Source organism: Silene latifolia, chromosome 2 (genome assembly GCF_048544455.1).
Source record: "Silene latifolia isolate original U9 population chromosome 2, ASM4854445v1, whole genome shotgun sequence".
NCBI lineage: Eukaryota > Viridiplantae > Streptophyta > Magnoliopsida > Caryophyllales > Caryophyllaceae > Silene > Silene latifolia.
The window spans coordinates 193,730,746-193,754,456 of NC_133527.1; the positions used below are offsets into that span (position 1 = coordinate 193,730,746).

The 23,711-nt window shown below is 36.5% G+C and overlaps 3 protein-coding genes across 7 annotated transcripts; 1 reads left to right on the forward strand and 2 right to left on the reverse strand.

Moving 5' to 3' along the window:
• Positions 1-415: 415 nt before the first annotated feature.
• On the reverse strand, positions 416-4,185 carry LOC141644142 (uncharacterized). 4 transcript variants are annotated; one of them, XM_074453613.1, is made up of 7 exons: positions 4,085-4,185; positions 3,886-3,959; positions 2,990-3,116; positions 1,597-1,659; positions 1,461-1,508; positions 1,282-1,332; positions 416-842 (listed from the first exon to the last, which is right to left on the reverse strand). In XM_074453613.1, exons 3-7 carry the CDS (start codon positions 3,107-3,109, stop codon positions 696-698), a joined length of 429 nt encoding a protein of 142 aa, XP_074309714.1. In that variant the 5' UTR covers positions 3,110-3,116; positions 3,886-3,959; positions 4,085-4,185; the 3' UTR covers positions 416-695. The 4 variants fall into 4 exon arrangements, with proteins under 4 accessions (XP_074309714.1, XP_074309712.1, XP_074309715.1 ...); XM_074453611.1 differs by having other exon boundaries at positions 1,282-1,335; XM_074453614.1 differs by having other exon boundaries at positions 1,282-1,335; positions 2,990-3,102; positions 4,085-4,182.
• A 1,160-nt stretch (positions 4,186-5,345) lies between these two features.
• On the forward strand, positions 5,346-9,926 carry LOC141644143 (uncharacterized). Of its 2 annotated transcripts, none has more exons than XM_074453616.1 (4): positions 5,346-5,630; positions 7,300-7,849; positions 8,764-8,804; positions 8,886-9,926. In XM_074453616.1, exons 2-4 carry the CDS (start codon positions 7,711-7,713, stop codon positions 9,684-9,686), a joined length of 981 nt encoding a protein of 326 aa, XP_074309717.1. In that variant the 5' UTR covers positions 5,346-5,630; positions 7,300-7,710; the 3' UTR covers positions 9,687-9,926. The 2 variants fall into 2 exon arrangements, with proteins under 2 accessions (XP_074309717.1, XP_074309716.1); XM_074453615.1 differs by having other exon boundaries at positions 7,310-7,849.
• Positions 9,927-10,384: 458 nt separating this feature from the next.
• LOC141644144 (agamous-like MADS-box protein AGL30) lies at positions 10,385-16,899 on the reverse strand. Its single transcript, XM_074453617.1, has 12 exons — positions 16,607-16,899; positions 15,361-15,546; positions 14,483-14,539; positions 14,340-14,358; positions 14,168-14,235; positions 14,040-14,055; positions 13,876-13,937; positions 13,500-13,596; positions 12,608-12,664; positions 12,406-12,512; positions 11,524-11,872; positions 10,385-10,936 (listed from the first exon to the last, which is right to left on the reverse strand). The coding sequence occupies exons 2-12, from the start codon at positions 15,543-15,545 to the stop codon at positions 10,835-10,837; spliced, it is 1,119 nt and encodes a 372-aa protein (XP_074309718.1). The 5' UTR covers position 15,546; positions 16,607-16,899; the 3' UTR covers positions 10,385-10,834.
• Between the last annotated feature and the right edge of the window lie 6,812 nt (positions 16,900-23,711).

Sequence of the window (23,711 nt, forward strand, 5' to 3'; positions counted from 1 at the left end):
TACCAATTTAAATTTAGGGATAAATTACTAAAACCGGCTCAGGAATACAGTACGTTTTTTTCAATATATGTGAGATCGTGAAAATGTAATGAACCTGGACACCTGGTTGATCGAAAAAGTATCATCGAACTCCCTTGTGTTGGATAGATGTTCTTTAGGTAGATGATGGTAGATACCAATGTTCAAATTATTGTCTGTAGAAATTTACGTCGTTAAAACGTTCGTATTCCGACAGTACAACAGTACGAAGTAATCCCTTCATTTGTAACTGATCCCTTCCTGAACCAATCTTGAATGGTATATAAAACAGTGGGTTATTTGTAGCTCCCTTTCCGAACCAAACTTCATTTTATCGATCAATTTGGCTCTCACGCTCAATCATTCAGGTGTTTAAACTCGATTCAAGCAGAAGTGCAGAACTGATTAAATCTTTAGAAATGTTCCAAAAGTAAATCACAAAGGTCAAACAAAGCACAAACAACCTTACAGTCTTATATTCAAGCATGGCTGTAGAGAAGCTCATCAACAATGATACATCATGTCATATGAATTACGATTCAGAGTATATATCAACTAATGGGTTTCGCCCGTATGTGTTCTATTATTACCAGCATTAAATGCTGCATCAATGGAAGCTCAGATATGCAAGTGATGTAACAGATAAAAAAGAGCGGAAATCTTCAGTTCGAGGCCAATTAACCATGAGAAGTCTCATCGTTTGAAACAACGTTTTCAGTCTTGTCATTTTCTTCTGAAGAATCGTGCTGGTCGGCGTGCATATCTTCACCATCAGCTGGGGCATAAGCTGAGCGCCTTGAGCGAGCTTGGTGATGTGGAGTTGGCTGAGGAAGTAAACAGAAACACATATTGTGTAAAGCATTTTTAAACTCGAATACAAAAGTTTTAAGCAACGATCACACAGCTTGCCAGCTAGAGTCGGGGCAGGAAGATCATTATGCTACTCAAACTCGGGTATGAGTGTCCGATACATCTAGGTATCGTAAGGTTATTGCTTTGTCGTGCCTAAAGAATAAAATGCACAGACAACATTCAATGCTGAAACTGTGTCAATGTAGCCATGTAGATATCAGTGGCGGACTATAGTTATGTGGGCAGGGTATTCAGATTTTCGGTTCACATAGAATTTCACATAAACATTTCAGCACAGAGTTAACCGTCTTTCGGCATTACCAATTCCAGTTCACCAATGTCAATCAAAAGTTCTAAACTTCTGCAAAATAGAATTTTCCTACAGTATATAAATAAGCAAAACCTTCTTACCTGCAATTTTGGGCGGAGTGCCTCTAGCGGTCCTTTGGGTTTATTAGCTCCCTGCTGCTCACAAGGGCGACAAGATCAAAATTACATCAAAAAGGAAAAGAGATGGATGGAAGACACTCCAAAACTATATTTTCATATATCAGACAGAATGTATGCTTTTATGCAGATTCGTAACATACCTTTCCCAAGGCCCAATCAGCAGAATCGAAAAATGCATGCTCATGGTCCTGCAAGCAAATCCAGTGACATTTAGTGTTTAGCAGCTTTAAACAAACAGTTTGCTACTAGGATGGCGCAAAAGTAACGAGTTCTTGCCTTTGAGATCAGCGGCTTCTTCTTCGGTATAAGTCCTCCATACTTTTTCTTGATCATTTCCTCCTAAAGAAAGGCCAGATTGTAAAAAGTCCAAGAAAAAATTGTTGCAGAAAGGGCCCAGTGGGGAAAAAACTAAAAAAAAAAAAAAAAAAAAAAAAAAGACTGAAAAACTATACAAGCCGATCACAGCATCACCACAACAAGCAAACACAAAACAACAACAAGGTCAAAATACATGACCACATGAGGCTCGTAATACAAAAATGTTGTATCAGTTGCTATTGCGATAACGCACACATAATCTCGGTGTCCAGATGTTGCAGATGTACCATAACGGGTTGAGGCAACCGGTCGTAATTTCAAAAATGCTCAGTAAATGCGTGAAATCACATTTTCTTATATCTAAAATTCGAGTTTGTTTTCCATGGTTATGGTCAATGTTCTCTCTCGTAAGTTGCAAAAACTCTAATAAGTTTTTTTAAAACATCGGTTTATAAACCAAAAGATCAGCATTTTCAATGGGGCGTTATACAAATGGAAATTAATGTAAAGAAGCAAGAAGTCCGTCACATGACAACAGGGCCGTCTTGGAAATTCTGGGCCCTGTACGAAAATTTAAAATTCGGCCCCTTAAAAACTACAAAATAATTATAAATACAATTTATGCTAAAAATGGTCTTTTCTGTAAACCAAATTTTGTTTTGTAAATATGATTGAAATGATGTTGAAGTTTAACTAGTATTTACTCAAATTCTTGTAACTTTAGTTCATGCTATAAATTAAGAGAAATTATTTTCGAAAATATTAAAAACAAATAGTCCTAGGATTTTTGGGTTGATAGAATTTATATATTGCACGATGGAGTTCACAAAGGAACAGGTAAAGACATTATTATGTATGGGTGATAGCTATGCCGTGAACAGAAAAATCGACTTAGATCTTTTGTTTGCCTCTTTAGTATAGCAATGGGGATTTAGGGGCCCCAAAAATCTCGGGGCCCTGTTCAACTGCACCACTTGAACACCCTTAAAGACGGCCCTGCATGACAAGTTCTATACACCATAACTACAGCGTTCTACGGCAATAGTGAGGATCCAACTACGGGGACTTCAGAAACTATAAGTATTAGTAGTTGATCATAGAAGGCTTTTGTTACATTGTTCCATATGAGAAATCATGTTAACCAAACGATTTTGGGACTACGGGTTTTCTTCAATTGTTGTGTTGCAGAAATCGATTGCATAAACCTCATTCTAGATCTGTATAAATAGAACTCTCACTTGAACATAGATGTATTGCTAACTGAATACCACACTCACAGGTTAACTACTTTAAGCAAATGAGTAAATCCGAGCAACTAATAGCAAACAAATAAGACTGAGATGCTATATACCTCCTGTTGTACAGAAGGCATTTCATATTCCACATTCTTCGTCTCTTCAGCCTGATCCCCGGTATGAACTTCACCTAGTTGTTCCTGGTCTTTCATTTCTACATCGTTAGAGCCTGACATGTTCAAACTGTACAAGGAGTAAGTACTGAGAGAAGAGCATTAGATCATTTCAATATCTTATCGTCAATGACAAAGACAACCTCGATATGTCACAGAAATTACGAAGTACTCAGATCAACATAACCTTAACTCATGTAAGCGGTCTAGGCCTCTAGGGTACACTAACCCAACACAACCAGATCAGCCTTTATTAATTTCTGATCATTTGGATAACAAAACACAGAAATTCTCGCGTTTTCTCACATCAATTCGACTAAATGCAACAAGACCTTCTATGAACAGAAAAAGGCAACCACCTAATCATGTCCATCCAAGCTACTCAAATACTCAAAACACATGACATTTGAAACGAAAACCAATTGGCAATAGAAGACGTAATCTGTGAGCAATCCCTCAAATATTCCGGAAAGCGACAATTAGCTCACACACACACCAAGAAGAACACAAGTTGATACAACTAAAACAATACAATAACATCAACATCAATAAAAATAAGTAAATAACACATCAATGTTTCAGCAATTATTAATCATTAAGTTTAAGACGGATATACCCGTCTCAACCAAGAATTTGTGATCATCTATAAGCTTGTATTCAGATTTCCACAAGTGCATGACAAAAGAATCATCACACTATTTGACCAAAATTTAACAAACAACTTAACTAAATGATCATTTAAATATTTAATTACCCAGTTCTATAATTAATCAAATTCATAACATGCACATAACAATCATCAAAAATATCAAAAACCCATTAAAAGTAATTAAATTTACCGAAATGGGTAGATTGAAAAAATGAATGTTGATGGAAGTTAAGCTTAAGAAGTACGCCAACAATCCAACAACACCTAAAAAAACAAGGGAATATTATTATATGGAGAAATTATTTGACGAAAATAAAAATAAGAATTTAAATTGATGATTCATTCAATAATTATAATAAAAAAAAATTAAATATAAAAAAGAATTATACCTGAATGATTGATTGATTGAATTGGAGGAGAAGAATGGGAGTGGCAGAGCAATTTGTAAAAAAACAAATGGCGTTTTTTTTTTTTTTATTTGTTCGTCTGCATTGTGGGCTCCACCAACTGTATTGTTTTATTTTGATGGGCTGGTTTATTGTGGGAATAGTAATGGGCCCATTGGGCTGTTTATTGCCTTATAGACTAAATATGTGATATTTTTGGGCCGTGGCAACACAAATACGGAGTACTTCGGTAAGGCGATTTTACACAAATTTATCGTAAAACATGATCCTTAGGAATTTCAATGGAAAATCACAGTGTCTTCGGTTACAGAAAAAGTGTGAAAGTTCGAGAGCACCATGTGCATTTTCCGGATTTTTTTTTACAAGTGATTTTGGTTCAAATATAGAATGATATTGCAGTTAATGTTTTTGATTGTATTTGGATTAAACGAATCCAAATGAAGAATTTGAACAAATATGGTGTTATATACCTAGATAATCAAAATATTTGGGTTAAGGCCACAACATATTCATGGTCAATATATTTTAGTAAGACTCTTATATACAGTTTTTACTTCTTCTATTTATTAGTATTAACTTAAATAGTAGATGAATAAATTTTTCAAAATGGTACAAACTCATAGAAAGAAAGAATCAGTTTTGCTTAAGACTGTCTAACTTAAATTTCTCACAACTTACTTTTAGATACACTTTTATTTGAATCGGATAGATGTAAAAGTCGGCTTAAGTCAAAAATAAGAATCAGGGAAGGATATGATCAATGTTGTTAGAATCTGGATTCTACTTTGAATCGATTGGGAGGATATGATCGAATCGGCAGAATCGGATCGTAGAATCGTAAAATTCTACAAATTCACTAAATATAGTTTTTATTTGGTAAAAATATATAATTGAAGATTAAAACACTTATTTAAACACAAAATATTGATAAAAAATGAGTTTTAGTATCATTTCATGGATTGTTTCTACAAATTACATGAAATTAGGATTTTACTATATCATTATATAAAAATATATTTGAATATGGTTACTATGGATTCGGATCGTAAGATCGTAGAATCGTATTAGGATCCTACCTCTAGAAAATTTTAAATAGATAGGATCGTAAGATTCTACAAATATGATATAATCGTAGGATTCAGGATCGGTCAAACGTTTTGGGATCGTAAAATCGTAGAATTGACAACAATATTTGTGACAATGTGAGTCACCTTCAAATTTGAAAATGACAACTAAGAAAGAAGAACACAGAGTCACCATACTACTACCACTATTCATCATCAAAAAGACAAAAATAAAGCTAATCACACTTGCTAAAAGTATTCACAAACAAAGTAAAAAGATAACTTCACTTCAATTCATGGCATACAACAAAATTAACAACATACAAACCCAACACTAACAAATTATTTGCAACCGAATGGCCTAATTCACACAAAGGGTTTTTGTTAGGCATAAAATAACCAACTTTTCTCACAATTTCTCATTTTAATTAATCACTGATTTCTTCCATGTGGGTGACCATCAGGTGCTTTCTCTCCCATCTCTCTATTTTTTTGGTTGGTTGGTTGGTTCCGTCTTAAAATTAAAACGGGTCAATAGTACCAAACTTGGATAAATGGGATAAACTTTTTGCTAGTCTTATTAAACAAGAGTTTGTGATTATTGAAGCTTAAATGGGTGAGAGCTAGTTTGTTTGATTTCATTTATTGATGCTAGAATAGTAGTTTACTGTTTTATCTTAAATGGGTTTGCTTTAATTTTAACTGTTCTTTGTTGTTCTACTGTATGCTGTTTGATTCCTCAAAAAGGTTGGAACTTTAGTGTTTAGATAGTGAACTGTTTACTGGGTATGTGTCAAAAACATAGATTATGAGATAGTAAGTTGAAAAGTTGGTAAATTTTCTCAATTTTCACTGTTTTAGATAATGGATTGTTTACTGGGTATGCTTCAGAATGTTGATTATGAGATAGTAGAGTTGAGAGTTGGTAAATTTTCTCAATATTCACTGTTTTAGGTTATGGATTGTATACTGGGTATGTATCAGAATGTTGATTATGAGATAGTGGAGTTGAAAGTTGGTAAATTTTCTCAATTTCACTGGTTTAGGTTATGGATTGTGTACTGGGTATGTTTCAGAATGTTGATTGTGAGATAGCGGATTCGGAAACTATGGTATGTCCACAACTAATTTAGGATTCTAGGATGGAATGTGATTAATCTGATCGTGTCTATTTCGGAATAGGGCGTTGAAACTACGGTAGATTGGGGAGTTTTTGAGGCCTTTGAGTTAGGCCTAGGGCAGATTGAGGAGGGTCGGATGTTTCTCATGCTGCGCAATGTGAAGACTAAAGAGGCCTCTTTGTTGGGTTGGAAAGTTTGAAACCTTGGGGTTTTTTCTACCTCCAAGTTTCTATTGGGTTGGTTTTACGGTTGCTTAGGAGCTAGGATGTATCTGCTTTTGGATGGTTGTTATATTCTATGTGTGTCTGCTAATTTATTTGACAAAAGGAGTATAAGAAGCACAATTTGATACTTTGATGTTTAGCGTAAAGCCATAAAGTAGTTGTGTGTGATTCATACAGAAGAATACATAGACGTGGGAGCAGGGATGGGGAGATGGCACTAAGAAGTAAGAATTGATAAACCTTGTTACCTGAGAATAAACTAAAAATGGGAAGCACGTTTTGTTAATGAAATCATTTAGTTATGATGTTGATTTCTTGGTAGGATTTGCTGAATTTCCTTTGATTATAAGCTATACTAATTGGTATTTTTATTTGATAAACTTTGTTTGCGAATGTCAAATAGCTGTGTCAGTTACTCATTTGACTTAACAAAATGCCTTTTTCCTAGTCTTGAGATTGTCGTGAAGAAAAGGCCGTGTAAGTGGACATATTATTCTGCGAAAAGTTATGTTACATGGACTTTGAGACGACTGTAAGGATATTGCGTACCACTTTTACTGGTTTTTACTGTGGTGTACCCTTGTTATCAAAGGCTTACTAACTCATAACTTGTCAGGTTTATATGAGCTATGAAGTTTCATTTTATAATAACCTTAATACTTGTGTGTAATCTGGGTTTGTTTGAGCTTTAGTATCGGATTTATTAATTTTTTTATCGATATTTCAGTGTTGAGTTGAAGTTGACATCATAGAATCATCTTTTATGTCCATCTAATGTGAATTTTTAGCTATTTGCAGGGGAGATTATCTAGGTTATTGAAGAGTAAACAGCAGACATTAGGTTTGTGTTTGTTAATGTTGTAACCGAGAATACTACACCATCTTTAGCTGATTTTGCTGGTGTGATTTAAGATTGAAGCGAAGGGGAACCATATTGTCTGGCCCCACAAAACATTGCTAAAACGGGGTCCCTTTGTTGTGTGGCCGCTAGGCCACATGGGTCTAATGCAACTAGTACCGAGAGGCCTACAAGTCCTCATGAGCCATATTGGCGAACTAATACAAGCTTCTCGCCACCACCACCTAGATGGGATTACCGCATCCAATCAGAAGGGAATCAAGGGATACAATATGGTTCTAATGATAGCATTCAATTGTTTGGGTCCACGTCATCGAACAGCAAAGAAAGCAGGAGTTGGATGAGAGGAGGGTATCACCAAAATTACCAGTCTGCCACTGAGGCTGGTAGTCCTTCTGACGCCTCCCTCATCCAACCTTGGACACCTCCACCTACGCAAAGAGTCAATATGGATGATATTGTTACCTCTGCCAAGAGAGGTATTTATTTATTTTCTCACCGGTACTTGCTATGCAATTTTGTACTCCGTAATAGTTAATACTTCCTATTTTTTGGAACGATACTCATTCTGCCTTTGATTTAAAACTTCAATTTTGGTTTGTGCATTTGTGTTTGACTTGATCTTTCCATATTTCCAATGGAGCCAAAGATTCATTACTCTTTGGTTCTGGATTATGATGGAATAAAGCAAAATGGCTCACTAAAGTGGCTGCGCTTCTTTCTCTTGTGAAGTAGTGGTCCTTCGATGCAGTTCTCGACGCAATTTTCATCTTGGGTCATTCGGAAACAGCCTCTTTGTGTTGCTAACACAAGAGTAAGGCTGCGTACATCTGACCCCCCCTTACCCCGCACTTTGCAGGAGCCATTGCGCCATTGAGGCACTGGGTAATGTTGTTGTTGTATTTGTGTTTGACTTGAGCTTTATATGGCACTCGATTCAGAGTGCTCTTATATGACATCTGGAGTCACAGGTCTTCCAACAATCTGTACTAGGATATACTTGAACTTAGAAAGTATCAGTCTTGTTACATTATAATGCGAAACCAGATTTTCAACATATTGTTGCACCTAGACTCAAGGGCATTTTGATGACTTTCAAATGTTTCCGTATTATTCCACGCCTGTGAGGTGGATATTGAAAAATGGCTGTGTGCCTTCTTTTTGCAACTTATATTCGGAGTGAGCCTCACAAGGCGTGCCTTCCCTTGATTGCTAGTAACCACGGTTGAGTTCATTACCACTAACTTGATGGTCCATCGTTTGTCAGAATTTTATCTGATCAAAAGAAGAGTTACTAAGTTTTCAGGGTGTGTGACTGTTAGTGAGGTTCGTAGAAATCAAATTAATCTTAGTTTATTTAGAACACATTCTTATTGCTGCATTAAACATGCAGGTGCAAAATCAGGGCCTTTATGCTTCACACCCACAATGGAGGTAATTCTCGTTCATTTCTACATATTTGCCACTGCAAATTTAGTTTTTCCACTATGATGACATCCTTTTTTCCTTTTGAAGGGTACATCCATGGTGCCGAACAGTAGGGCATCTACTCCATCTCACTCAGATTATAGCGAGTTTGAACATTCGGGAAAGCTACACCTATCGACTCCTCGGAACTTCCCAAGTCGACGGTCTTTCATGTCTAAACCTATCCATCCTCTATCCTTCGCAGTTGAAAGTCCAACCCTAGAACCTTCTCCAAGCGCAAGTGTCGGACTTTTGGAAAATGACACTTTTACCCTTCAAAGAGACGCCCATCGGCTGAGCAGTGGCAGCAGTAGCATCGATCTGGCAGATATTGCTGAGCGTTTCGAATCCGATTTTCTGGGTAGATCATCTAATCCTTCTGAGGGCCATAAATGTGGAGTATGTCATAGGTTGCTTTCTCATAGATCCCCTTGGAAAAGCACAGAGATGCCCGTCACTGGGGTCCTCTTTTGCGGTCATGTTTTCCATGCTGAATGCCTAGAACAAAATACCCCAAAGTCGAATAAAAGCGATCCTCTTTGTCCCATATGTACCAAAGTGGAGGGACAAAATTCCCCTGAGAAGCGCGTCTTTCTGGGGACCCGCAATAGTTTTCCAAGACTTAGAACATTTAGTGCAGGCGGGTCATCTAAATCTTGGGGCTGTGTTCAAGTTGGTGACTGTGTTGAAGGGGCGCTACATGCTCCGCACAGAAGTACTAGCATGCTTATAAACCGGAATAAGATCAAGAAATATCTCTCTTTGAAGGGTAATGCGGGACCGAAGAAAAATGAGTCATACCCTGAGTTAACTGCCAAGGGATTTATTGAACCTGAAGCAAGTGACTGATCCAAGACATCAGCTGGTTCTATCATCAAGAAGTGAAATTCACGCATATATATTCGTTGCATCTTGCATGCCGCAACTGGTTTTGTTATATTGTAGGCATGGTGAATTCTATGATGAAATCTAGAAGTGTTGGTTTTTGAAAACTTGATGATGCAAAGATGTAAAAATCTGTAGCTTCTTTAACATGGATGTTTTATTTTAATGTAGACGCATGTTTAGATCGATGCATGTCGCTTATTGCACCTGAACCTGAAATGATCCCTTTTTTTACATTTCCAGCTATGAAAGCTCTTCTTTCATTGCTGAAGAACATCTTATAATGTCGATAACAAAAACGACGGGACAGGCATACCAGAGTTTGACAGTGTTGAGCTCTTTTATCTGATTGGCGTCAGCTACCTGGCGCGACATAGCAAATGGATCATTCAAGGTCATTCTAGTAGGATTATTACAAATTTGGTTGTTTCAGATGCGTCCTTATTGACCGACCATTCTGAAAACATATCATTTAGGGTTCACATCATTCAATTCAATGGTTACAAAGTTACGACACTTACAAGTAGAGTCAATTGGGCGGTGGCTGGGTTGTTCTTCAAGGGTTGGGACTAAGTCGAACTTTCGCCGGGTCTATGAAAAGGGTAGTTCTGATATGCAAATGAGTTGCCTTATCTGGGAATAAATGATAGAAAAGTTGAACAGTTCCAAACCCGAGATTACTACCAATGAACCCTGTTAAATACATGGTATTTTCTTCAGAAATTCATTACATTATAATTTATAACAGTTTTATCTACTTCCATCCGTATACGGAAATCATCACACTGTACTAGCACTCTAACAGCATAACTTTCAGGTCACTGGTTGCTGATGAGTGGCTAGCAGCATAATTTTCACATCAGTTCTACAAGAGAACGATTACAGCGTTCGCTGCTTCAGCCTTGCCTATATGTTTACCTATAAATCTATAATGTATAATCTGTATTTATCTATGATTTCCTCCATTCAGTCAATAGGACAGAAATCTTGAATAATGAGGCCCGTTGTGATTAAGAGAGGAGTACGGAGGTGCTCAGCAATATTCAACCTATATTAGGGCAGGGCATTCACCGAGTATTATGTATAGTTATAGAAGCATGAGGTGAGGAGCATCAAGGATGATGGTTAAGAGCATAGTCGAACAGTAGGTGACTCGTGTCTCTAGTCATGCTCTCGTAAGTAGTTGGTAATGCAGGAGCCGGAACTGTTGGATTCTGCACATACAAATCCATAAATTTTATTTGATGCAAAGAATTTTAACTTGAGCATTTGACAAACAATAACCAACATATTGAGTCTGATGAATAGTCAACTAAAATTGTAGATTCAATCTTGAGAGGTTACGTAGACCTCTACGATAAGTCACATTGCCATCGTGTCTCAACGGCTCATGCCTGAATCCCGATCATATAAGTCGTCCAGACACTTTATTAAATCATTTTTTTAAGGGTTTACCCATTTTATTTTGACCTCTACAGAAGAAACAAAATCAGTCGAATGGAAGTGGTCACAATTCACAATTGACAGTCACAAACTAACACAAAGTTCCAATGACAGTCTAAATGCCACCTCATTGCATGATGATTTAACGGGCGCTATGACACCACATCATGACTTAAGTTATAAAAGTTTTAAAGATCAACGGTACCACATTTTGAGGCGGCATTTCTGGCACAATTACCAAGATCAGGCCGCAGCAGGCAATTCTAATTTTCTGCACATTGTCGTAGTTGACTCCAAAAAATTCTCCACAGAGCTATAGTAGAAAAGAGACGGATACAAAAAAGAAAAGGGAAAATACCTGGTAGCTGAGATAGTACCCAAAAGCAGCACTAGCAGGAGACTGAAATGGGAGATGATTGGTAACACCAGGCCATCCAGTTGGCTGATAATTACCGCCAGAATTAAACACAGGAGTGTTAAATTGTTGATTCATATTCACCATAGCTTGGAGATTATTGACACCCTGCATACTGACAGCATGCTGCGGATATGGATACTGCCCTCCAAACTGAAGTCCCTGAAAAGCGTCTTGACCAGCATTGTCGGTTGTACTTAATTGACCAGGACTATACTCTTCTGACTTGCTGCCTGTGCTGAGGCAATTAAAATTGCTCCCAGAAGTGGAACCAGTAGAGCTCTCCATTTCCCTGGAGTTGCAGACAATGAAACGGACTTGAATTAATTTATCGAACAGATATGACTGGCTATTAAGGAGTATTCGGTTTGTTTAGGCTAAAACCCTAATTTAAAAATGTTAACAGATTCGTTCAAAGAGCTTATGCAATAAGCTAACAACTAAATCTAAGTTAAATGCGAGGTAAATGGAAACTTCCTTGCATATGCATTGATGCAAATAATTACTAACACAGCAAGAATTGAATACTAAAGAGGTCAATCTCTAACCACCAAGGCGATGAATCTTACTGCCACGCAGTTGCCAAAATTTGGCAGCTAAGGAAGGCTTTAGCTTGTAAATCTTAAAAAATTATGCCTAATTGGCTATCATGAGGAAAAGTGAAAACCTTTCAGCCAGACACATTTCTCCAAGGTCCATCACTTCCATTAGATGTATGGATAAACTCAGCTCAAACTACTGCACGCGAAAGCTAAAGATGGCTCCGAATAATATTCACGGAAATTTAATTTTTTTCATACAAAACATGTTAGACCACAAGCTGACCTTTTTGTGGATAACATTGGCTCCGAAGTCAGAACTGCATCTGGAATATCATCACTTGTGGCCCATAACAGCTGCTGAAGCTGTTGCTCGCTTACGTGGAAGGGTAACTGCATGCAGTATTTTAATTGGCGGTCATATATACACATAAAAGAGCTTAAAAAACATGAACATGCATATGCTATAAGAATTTAGAGGGAATTACCTCATTATACTCATTATAGCTTTCCAGGGCGACACATTGACGCTTTTGAAAAATTCCCTAAAATAATAGATGTCAGAACAAATACATCTGTGAACATAATTACCAATATCACATGCATTCTTATCATAGATGTAAAAACGACAGGGTTGTTGGTAGCAAGACAGCATCGATGAAAATGTGAAACATGCCAAGTGCCAACTGGAAATATCAGCCCCCTTAAATTTCTAACATTCACAATGCATTCTTACACTGTTAAGGAATGAACCAACGGACCGATGCATTACACCACCTTTGCATTAATGTTGTGTGCACACTGGACTTGTGCCATAAACTGAGAAATAATTTTGACCATAGTACTTTATGTGCAGTTGTGAGATTATCATTTTATTTCTTTCAATAAAATAAAAAGATTTAACTTATTCACAGATGTAAGAGGAATCTAAGTGGAATAATATTCTCTACTCTCTAGTATTCTTAACCCTTAAGTCATACCAAGTGTCTTATCTAGGCGTAAGTTGTAGACAGTCACGCTAGTTCACATCAAGGATCTAATAAAAACATTCTCAGCTTGAATCGAATAAGGTTTGATGCTAATATATTACCCTACACCTGAAGGAGCCGCTTAAAGAGGCATTGGATAAATGATGATAAATGTTGCCTATGCATAGTCGCATAGAGGGTGAGCTTCCCAGAAACCATGTGTGACATACTGACATGTGCTTAATATGTTGATTAATGTTGCCTATGCATTTCATTGCGTAATTCCAACCACGGCCTTCTATGATTTTACATATCGAAAGCGGATAAACTACAACTAGTACAGTGTCCGAAAGTGCAGACGGGCATGTCCTTGGTATAAAGGAAAACATTCTTAGCTGGTGATGAAAAGTACCTTTGCCTTTTGAATTTGGTCAAGTGACTTCTGAAGTGAATCTTCCATTTGCATCACAAGTTCCAAATTACTCGCTTTATCAGGGTTTGCCCAACATCTGGAGACGATGCGAGCCAAACACAGTTAAAGGATAACCCTTGTCTGTCAACCACAATATTACCGATATGAAAAAATACAAAATATAAAGTCATAAAGGGTCTGCATCATGCACTTTAAGTAAATGGTCTGTATCATGCACCTTAAGTATTGCCAAAGCAATTACCATTGTCTAAAAAGGAAATAAAACGTAAACAAACAAACGGGACTTCAGAAGGATGATTAACAATGGATATGAAAGCTTGAATAAAAAAAATTAAGGGCAGGCTCTAAATTTTACCTCAGACGTTCATGGATTTCTGCAATTCGTGTTTGAATTCCAGCAGCCTGGTCGGTCAGATCCTGCAGACAGAAATTTGCTAACTAACCAATCTGAATTTAAATAACAATTTTTGGCGAACTTATTGGAACATAACCTTTCAAGTACCTTCAATCCATGCATACCTTAATGGTTGGAATACTGACGAAGTCGAAAGGAACAACAAAAAATGAGGAAAAAAAATAAGTACGTAACTGTAGCATCAAGATTGAATGCATGAAGTTAAAATTTTGAATTGAAAAACACAACATACCTAGGGCCAATAAAATCTTGTACGTTCACATCATGATCTGACTTTTTCTTATATGTTTTCTTCAATGCCTAAACTTTCAAACAAAAAACCAAAAAAATTCTTAATCAGATAAACTGATAACTGTGAATATACTTGAAAGATTAACTAGAGAGCGAATAGGTCACAGGCTTACTTCAAGACCTTCCAGCTTTCTGTTAAAAAAACAGAGCCAGATCAGTATTGAAATACTTGATCACTAGATCTTTACAGAAACAACAGAAGCATTGATAGCAGATAAAAACTCGATTATTAGATCAATCGAGATTCAATACATACTTTTTCGTCCTTTCATGAGGAGGCAACTGATTGTACTTGGCAATAGCATGCTCGATGCTGCTACCAAAAACAAAAGAAAAGAAAAGCACTTAGAGAATTGTTAAGCAGTTTGATGACATCATCGAAAATTTTGACACAGCAATTAGCGGTAACAGTTGCCTTAATTTCAGTTAATACAGAGTATATAATGGTTTGAAATGCAAGGGCTACTTAGTCATCACATACAACTTGAAACCCGCAAAGCTCAAAGCATGACATAAAAATAATACACAAATTGGAGCCAAACGGAGCAAAGTCCCAGAATTTCCCAGGAATTAGCCGCTAGCAGGCAGATTGTTTGCTTAGCTTATATGTGAGCAAAGGCGCAGGTGCATTTAAAATTTGATGGCTAATAAAATAAAAAACACTGACATTACCCCCAATGCCTCAATGGTTCCCACAAATTGCGGGGGACATTTAATTTACAGGACAGCAAGAAATTAGCAAAATACGACGCATTCTCATCCAAACATGATGGATTTAAACAAGTGTGCTTGTATGAGTTTACAAGGGATTGTCACAAAGAAAATAGGGTCTTATTCATGAAGATATATTTCTGCACATGGCGCCGCTAAACGATTACAGATAAATGACATATGATAGGCCATACGAACATTAAGAATGTCAATAGACCTGCATAAGGGAGTGACAATCCCACTCATTACACCAAATTTATTCAAGAATAAGCCAATGGAGAAGTCGTATGAATTATGGATCATCCAATAGCTCTCACAAATAGGGAGTGTGCAGAACAGGAATTACTTATAAGTGCAAGTTAAGAATACATTAGATCAAAAGTAATTACACAATTGAAGATAGTTGTATACTTGTACACATACCCGTTCTTTCCACAACGTATGGAAGGCTTTCCCCCTGGAGAGAACATGACAAGAGCGAGGTCTATGTCGCATAGTGTAGCTAATTCTTCCGCTTTTTTGAGGATTCCATGTTTCCGTTTTGAATAGGTGGCTTGACGGCTGCTCGAGTTCTCTAGTTTCTTAATATCTAGCTTAACCCTTCCCATCCTGCACCATTCATAATGAAATATCACTATCAAGTATTAACTGTCAGCAAGTGTAGTTCAAGGCTCGGCAATACAACAACATATATCAACAAGAATTGTCCCCCTCCATTCCCTGAAAATTTGTCCACCTCCATTTCCGATTTCCCCAGGAATTATCCCCCTCCGTTCCTACAAGTGACCAAAATCGTCTCACTTTTCCAAGACCTAACAACTGCCTTTTGACAAAAATACGAGGCTTCTCTCCCTATAACTCGGTTTTGCAGGAAACTTGCATAGAATCCTATGATATTTGATCTTTCAATCCCACCGAAACAAACCCTATCTTTCCACCTTACAACTTCACATGCTCAGAATGACCTAAACAATCACCCACTCACAGGTTCTCGGAATATTGCATCTTACCTCTAAGTTTCTTTAATTCAACATATAATACACATCTTCCACCTCAGAAATCCATGAACTCGCAACATCAGGGATCATCGATCCTCGTGACTTGCGAGGTTATAGTATACTAAGTAAATCATTACATTTACCAGCATACCTCTAACCAGTTAACAATTGTACTGTGAAAAGGTTAATTAATCAGCCCAAAATACCATTTTCAGAAGAGCTCAAATCTCCCCCATTTAACCCTATGCATAAAACTAGAATGCCCTTAATTCAGATTGTCAATCATACTAAATATCTATATCTTCAATATTCTGACTTATCAAGGTCCAAACCCTAAAAACCCACATAAGAAATCAAGAAATACATGCAAAAAGAAAAAATGACAGCCCAACATACATATCAAGCATAAAGAAACCATCTTTGACAAAACCCAAACCCCAACTCATATACAACACCAACAACATAACCCCAGTGCCTCAATGGCTCCCGCAAATTGTGGGATAAGGGGGTCAGATGTACACAGCCTTACCCTTGTGTTAGCAACACAAATAGGTTGTTTCGGAATGACCCATGATGAAAATCGCGTCAAGATAAAAGCCCAACTCAATATAATCAACAAAAACTAACAATTAACAATGATTAAAGCAGAAACTGATAGAGATAAATCATACCCAGATAATGTAATCAAAAACTTGATTCAAACAAGCATGTAAATCCAAATAAATTCCTGTAATGAGAGACAAACATATAACAAATAGAATTGAAAACATTAGAATGGAATTAATATAGGAAAATGTATGAATGATGAAGGGGAAGAATGATGATGAGGAAGAGAAGCGATTGAGTGGAGGAAATTGGGTCATTGAGAAAGAGCGGGTGAATCGGTGATTCATTCTTCGCTGTTTTTTCTGGTGTTCAAATCTTTATGTCCTTTGCCACCAATGTAATGTGTACTCCGTATAACGAGTTTCTAACGACCTCAACTCACATTACATGAATTTGTGGTCGATCCATGCAGTTTTCGACTCAATTTTCATTATACGGCATATAGTAGTTGTTGTTGTCGTCTTAGACTTGTAGACGTTGTAGTCAATGGTGAAGCAAAGGGGGGAAGGGGGATAACATAGGCGCTTTCATTGACTCTCGCTAACTTAAAATCCTAACTCTGTCACTGCTCGTAAAATGACATGTAAATTGTAATAGTAGGTCAAATGTTGCTATAATTGCTCCTATTGGTTGTTACCAATTTTGTGTCAATCATTTGTTTGTCTTTTTAATTTTTGAATTCAACTATTGTGATTGCTTCTCGATGAGTATATACGAATAGTTGTTCTAAACACATCCATGTTGAGTAACGTTCATGTTGATGGGCCGGTCCATCCAATCCAATCAGGGCCGTTAAATAAATTTGGGAGTTCGGTTCAGTTCTAAAAGACAATTTGAGGCCCCCGACCCCGTATAATAGGAAAACTTGGTTTGGTTTATGAAACAAATAATAATCAAGCAGTCAAACTTGACCTTTGGCTAGAAAACAAAAACAAACGCCAAAAGTGATAAACAACCCCCTTAACTTTGCTTTGATGTGAGTTTTATCCCCTTAAGTTTACTTTGGAGTAAATAACCCCCTTAACTTTGCTCTAATGTAAAATCAAACCCCTTTTATTTTTCCGTCAAAATCTCACCGGATTCTCAATTTCTCACCAATTTCTCATATTGTTGTACATATTAATATATTATGTATAAATTTCACACTTTCGAATTTCGATTGCCCCGTGTTTAGTGTCTGGATGCTGGATACATTCGTTTTTTTTGGTGTGATGTGTAAAGGATTTATATCTTCATTTGCTTTGGCAAGAGCTTTCATAGCTCATGGACTGTGATCTTCTCCATTAATGTTTCTCTTTTCATTAACCGTTAATGCAGAGATTGTATGCTGCAATGAATGTTTTGGTTCAAAAGTTCTACTCCAAGTTACTCCGACTTGGTGGAGGTGGAAAACAGAAAGACAGAAAGTGAGAGTTAGAAAATAGGTCTTGTTGGATAATATGGTAAAATAAGACGCGTATACATTTTGTTGAGAAATTGGTGAGAAATTGAGAATCCGGTGAGATTTTGACCGGAAAAATGAAAGGGCTTGATTTCACGTTAGAGCAAAGTTAAGGGGGTTATTACTCCAAAGTAAACTTAAGGGGGCTAAACTCACATCAAAGCAAACTTAAGGGGGTTGTTTACCACTTACGCGCAAAAACAAATGATTGAGTTTGGGGTCCGATTTTGAGTACCTTTTGAACATATTATTAGACGACCCTGAGTCCAATGCAAAAGACGAGCCCAATATAGTGTCATCAGCCTGGCCTTATGGTCAAGAGGTAAGGAAAACCTTATTAGGTTTGTATTATTGCACATTGAATTTTCCATTTGTCGGAAATTGTAGAAAACTTGAGCACAAAAGAACTTGGAACCTGGCCCCATTAGGTTTTATGTTGATAATAAGTCCTTGTAATTGCATTACAGGAAACTATAATTGTTGCTGATTTCACAAACATCAATGCATTTACACAAATCAGTATTATTGGAACAGTTTAGTGACTGCCTCACTGGCGGAAACAAAACGTAGGTCCATGATGAGTTAATCTAAGGTGCACGGTTTTTTTTTGTACAGTACGTCTACTACTGATCTTCTGTAAAGCGTTTTCACATTAATTTCGGGTAAAACAGATGCCACTAATATGAAAATGACTCTGAACTCTGAAGAAACGAAGCCACAGTTAATCAGTTATGATCAGTAGGATTCGTTTTACAATATTTTGTATAAAATTGTATTACACAAAAAACATGTATTTCTCGTATTAATTAATGTCCATTTTTTATTTAAACATGTCAAACTCCTCTTTCTTAGAACAATTGGTCTCCCTTGTGACGGGTTATCTACATTGTGAGGTAAAGTGGTATCCGTCACAAGCTTGTGACGGATATGTCATGTCTTCAATGAGAATTTGTGTTCTTAGAATCAGTCTCATTACCCACTATAAGAACGTCTTAATCTCCGTATCAGTTATACATGGGCGGATCTAGGGGGCCCGGGTGGGCACGTGCTCACCATGAATTTTGCGGGATAAATTTTTTATAAGTAACAAAAATGATCAATAGGTTTATGTGGTTTAGTTGGTAAGCCCTTTAGTTGACCCTTGAAAAGTCACAGGTTCGATTCTTGGTGTCCTAGGTTTTTATTAAATAATTTTTTGTTAAATTGTGTAATGATCTCAAGGCCCATCTCGTTAGTAAGCTACAATTTATATGTAAAAAATGTTCCAATTGTGTAATGATCTCAAGGCCCATCTCGTTAGTAAGCTACAATTTATATGTAAAAAATGTTCCTCCCAAGGTTTGGACCCTTGACCTCGAGGTTACATACCACCTTTTCTACCATTGAACCACTTGTGTTTACTGTTTAGTGTTTATTTAAATATTAGAATATAATATATCTTATCATAGGAGATATTATTTATTTTTATTTACAAAGTACATTTATTTCAAATTTAAATATTTCAGAAGAAAGTTCAAAATAAAATACTAATTTTTAAACTAAAAAAATTATTAAAATTAGTTATTTTTCTATTTTTTGGGAGGAAAAAAAATCCGTAATAAAAAAATGCTGTTTAAAATAAAAAATAATGCATCGGAAAAAATTTTGTGCCCCCTTTCGATAAATTCCTGCGTCCGCCCCTGCACTTATATGAATGTGTCGATATAAATAAAATGAATACAGTAAAAACAAAGAGGAAAGAGTGCAAATATATGTAGGAACAGCTCCATCTTCATCTTCCCTACACATCATTACATCAATGAAAAGCCGGTCATTTTTCCCGTATACTGCATTCCTTTGATGAACACAGTTAATTAACTTGCTTCTTACATCTTTTATCACACACTATACATCCTTGCTTCTGAGTTATTCTGACTCTTACTCTTCAGGGAATTATATTTCCAACTTTGTCCCTCACCAGTCACCACTCACTAAACAAACTAAAATATCTTATACCCTCCCCGTCCCGGTCATTTATTGTACCTATTTCATTTTAAAATGTTGTATTCATTTGAATATTAATACGAATATTTATAATAGTTGGGCCTCAACCATCACCTTAAGGTTTTGGTTGAGATGGTTCGGGGGAGCCGGTGCACAACTAACCACTCTTCAAGCCCAACGGGCATTTGAGTGAGAGAGCGTAATAGAAATATTTATAATAGTTGGGTCTCAACCATCACCTTAAGGTTTTGGTTGAGATGGTTCATCTGTGATAATAGAAATATTTATAATAGTTGGGCCTCAACCAAAACCTTAAGGTGATGGTTGAGACCCAACTATTATAAATATTCCTATTAAATATAATGCTTGCAAGTAGACCTTGCAAAGCTGACCCAACCTGATAAGGCTGATCCGAGACCTGAAAATGACTCGAAATATGTCATCTGAAAGTGACCCGACCCGAAAATGACCCAACCCAAAGTGACCCAAAATGACCCGAAATGATTTAATTAAGGCAAAATCATGACCCGAAATGACCCAGATTGACCCGACCCAAAATTACCTGATCCGAAGTGACCCGACCCAAAAATAACCCGACCCGATAAGTTATTGACCCAAAAATGACCCGGCCCAATATAATCCGACCCAAACTCAACCCAAGTGACCCATTTATCAGACCTACTTGCAAGTATTTATTTAAACAATTGAACTCTCTACCCTTTGGTTGTACCACTAAGGCAAAGACAACCGAGTCACAACATGTTAATGCCTATAGTTAATAGTAATACTCCCTCCGTGCAGGACTACCCCGATCAATTGTTTAACTTTGATTTTGGACCAAGAAAAAGAGAGATCATTAGTGGTGGTTGTTAGTGGATAACAAGTGAATCATAATAGATGTGTTCCATTAAATTGCAAAAGGATCTTCTCCATTTCTTTTCTATCTATTTCCGCTCTAAGAACCATATAATAATAATAATAGTTTTTATTCTATACTCATTATCTCTTTATTTTCATGCATAACTCAAAAGACGTTGGAAGACGCCGGAATATAATCTGGACCGTTGAAATAAAATGGATCATCTAATATAGAAAAGTAAACAAATGAATGAGACACCTAATAGTATAAAATAGGTAAACAAATAAAAGGGACGGAAGAAATACATGCTTATTTCTGGATTTTTAGGGGTAGACATGAGACACCTCCTTTATAAAAAGTATAATTATATCATTTTTGATGAAAAGAGAAGATCGGAAAAAACTCGAAAGTGACTGTCCATAACATTGCTCCTAGAGTCCTAGTAAATAAGTTGAGTTATTAGGTGGACAATTGCTTCAATTCATCAGCTGAATCACTGGCAAAATATATCATCAGCAATATACAACTGCATGCTACATAAAAATGTATTACATACACTAGTTATGCTTATTATAATGTAGTAGTACATGTATGAGTAAGGATCTTCCCCATTTCTCAAAAAGAAATGAAGGTTCATTACTTCTCAAAGATTCGGATTAAATCTGGGTCCGATCAGATGATTGTAGATTTACTTGAAAATAAAAAGGTAAATAAGTGATCGAGATTGAAATATATAATATACTGTAATAATGTTTGTGAAGGAAAATGGATCAAAAAGAAATGGAGAGGATTGGTTTCCTACCTGTAGTATAACTTACTATTCAGGTACTATTGAGTTGTTAACATCGTGCAAAAATCATTAAAATACATTTCATTATATTTGCTATTTGTAGCATCAAATTAAATGCCAATGCAAGTTATTAATTATTTTAAATGCATAATTGCATCACTGATCTTACTGAATCATAGTAATAAAGAAGAAATAAGGTCATGCAGATGATGATTATGATTTTACTGACCTAAAAAGTTTAGGGTACACTTCTTTATAATTCTTACCTTTAATGGAGTAACTCATATTGTCATTTTTAGGTACTGGAATAATAATGCATCTGGAATTCTGGATTGGCCTATGTTTATGCACAAATTCTTGTTTCAGACGGACATTTTTCGTCTTATTTTTCAGACGGATATATGTGACCATTTTATAGTTAAATGTAACCACAATGGTATAAGCAGTGTTACAGTTTATGGTAACTGGTTTTTCAATAGTGGTCACATTTAACTGTAAAATGGTTACAAAATCCCGTCTTATTATTTCAGGTCAAAAAGGCCCGTCTGAAGCAAGACGCACTGATGTTTAAGTGATTCTGATTTCTGGATGGCCCTGCTATTTTTGATAGTCATTAATATATCTGATGTACAATTGTTATTTTCTAATTTTAATTTTGACTTTAAAGGGGATTTGTATCGGCGATTGTGATACTATCATAAGTCACAACCGGTTTCAAACTTATATCAAGAATATCATCCTTTTAGTAAAACTCAGCTTAATCTAGCAGTTAGCAATAATTTATGTCCTAACTGAATTTATAAGAACTGAAATTAAGTCCAAAAGAAAATATCCTAAAAGTTAGCAATAATTTATGTCAATGTATGCACCTTAATCTAGCAGTTACTCCGTTATACTTAAAATCACATATATGACAATTAGATTTAGAGTTGGTCATAGACCGAGCTCTTCTGGGCAAGCCCTAAACCAGCCTGCCAGCACATACAAGAAGTCCATGAACCCAGCTCTTAGAACATATTTTTTTTTTTGTTTTTCGTGTGCTTGGTGAATCGGGCTCCTCTCTTTTCAGGCCTTGGACTGGCCGGAATAATGAGCGAGAAGCATCCGGACAGGACGAACCATTCAAAGACCGACCTAACAACGTGGGTAGGACAAGTCGGCCCGATCGAGATAGTCTATGTTGTTTGCCAGGTCTAATATCAATGTCACATGAAAATGGCTCAGATAATTTAGCATCATGTTTATATGTCATAGATTTTGCCTTTAGACAAGGCCAACTGATTTCCATATGACCATATGCTTGCTTATAGATTTATGATCATTTTGAAGGCAAGGAGACCAAGTCAAATTCTTGTTTGCACCCTAAAATTCTTGCATGTTGCATTCATGTTAGTTATCTATGCTTTCTAGAGTAGTGGACCCACTTTCATGTGGGCCATGCAAGTAGTTGGGTTTGAGTTCAACAGGCCCACTTATATATGTACACATGTTGGTGGGCCAATCATATAATCTACATGACATAATATTGACCTGCACACTTTTCTCATCCCTAACCTTGATTTGATTCATCGTACGTGGGGGTTCACTCCAAATGCATGTTCTTCCATGTTATACGACCAAATAATAACCAACCTAATTAAATCCTGATTTCATGGTCTTGGTTTTGCATCATTATGATCATTTTATTTGAGATTGTTTAATTATAACCATATACATAACAATATACGGAGTATAAAACAAGGATAATGAGAGAGCGTCATCAGGTGGTATTGAGTTTTAGTATCACTTTCTCACATGTAAATTATAGATCCGACACATTTCTCTTTCCGTAATACAAAGTCCTCATTGTGTATGTGAGAAGGTCGTAGTGAAATTCAATACCACCCAGTGACACCCTATCATTGTTCATAAAACAATTTACCATCCGATGATTATCTTTGAAATAGATTGTCTCAAAGGTTTGTCGTAGAAGAAGTGAAACAAAAATGCAGATAATCACCTTACATAAAACAATACATAGTGACGGAGCTAGGGACGATTTTCGGCCGTAAAGAGCCTTATAACATTAATAATATTGAGTTGTCGATTCTTGGGGGC

Coding starts and splice junctions, on each gene's coding strand:
- LOC141644142 (XM_074453611.1), bottom strand. CDS start 3,109: ATGTCAGGCTCTAACGATGTAGAAATGAAAGACCAGGAACAACTAGGT. Junction 1,660..2,989: donor TGCCTTCTGTACAACAGGAG/GTATATAGCATC, acceptor GCCTTTCTTTAG/GAGGAAATGATCAAGAAAAA. Junction 1,509..1,596: donor AGAAGCCGCTGATCTCAAAG/GCAAGAACTCGT, acceptor ATTTGCTTGCAG/GACCATGAGCATGCATTTTT.
- LOC141644143 (XM_074453616.1), top strand. CDS start 7,711: ATGAGAGGAGGGTATCACCAAAATTACCAGTCTGCCACTGAGGCTGGT. Junction 7,850..8,763: donor TGTTACCTCTGCCAAGAGAG/GTATTTATTTAT, acceptor TTAAACATGCAG/GTGCAAAATCAGGGCCTTTA. Junction 8,805..8,885: donor GCTTCACACCCACAATGGAG/GTAATTCTCGTT, acceptor TTCCTTTTGAAG/GGTACATCCATGGTGCCGAA.
- LOC141644144 (XM_074453617.1), bottom strand. CDS start 15,545: ATGGGAAGGGTTAAGCTAGATATTAAGAAACTAGAGAACTCGAGCAGC. Junction 12,513..12,607: donor GCTATAATGAGTATAATGAG/GTAATTCCCTCT, acceptor TACTGCATGCAG/TTACCCTTCCACGTAAGCGA. Junction 10,937..11,523: donor GGTACTATCTCAGCTACCAG/GTATTTTCCCTT, acceptor TTGTATGTGCAG/AATCCAACAGTTCCGGCTCC.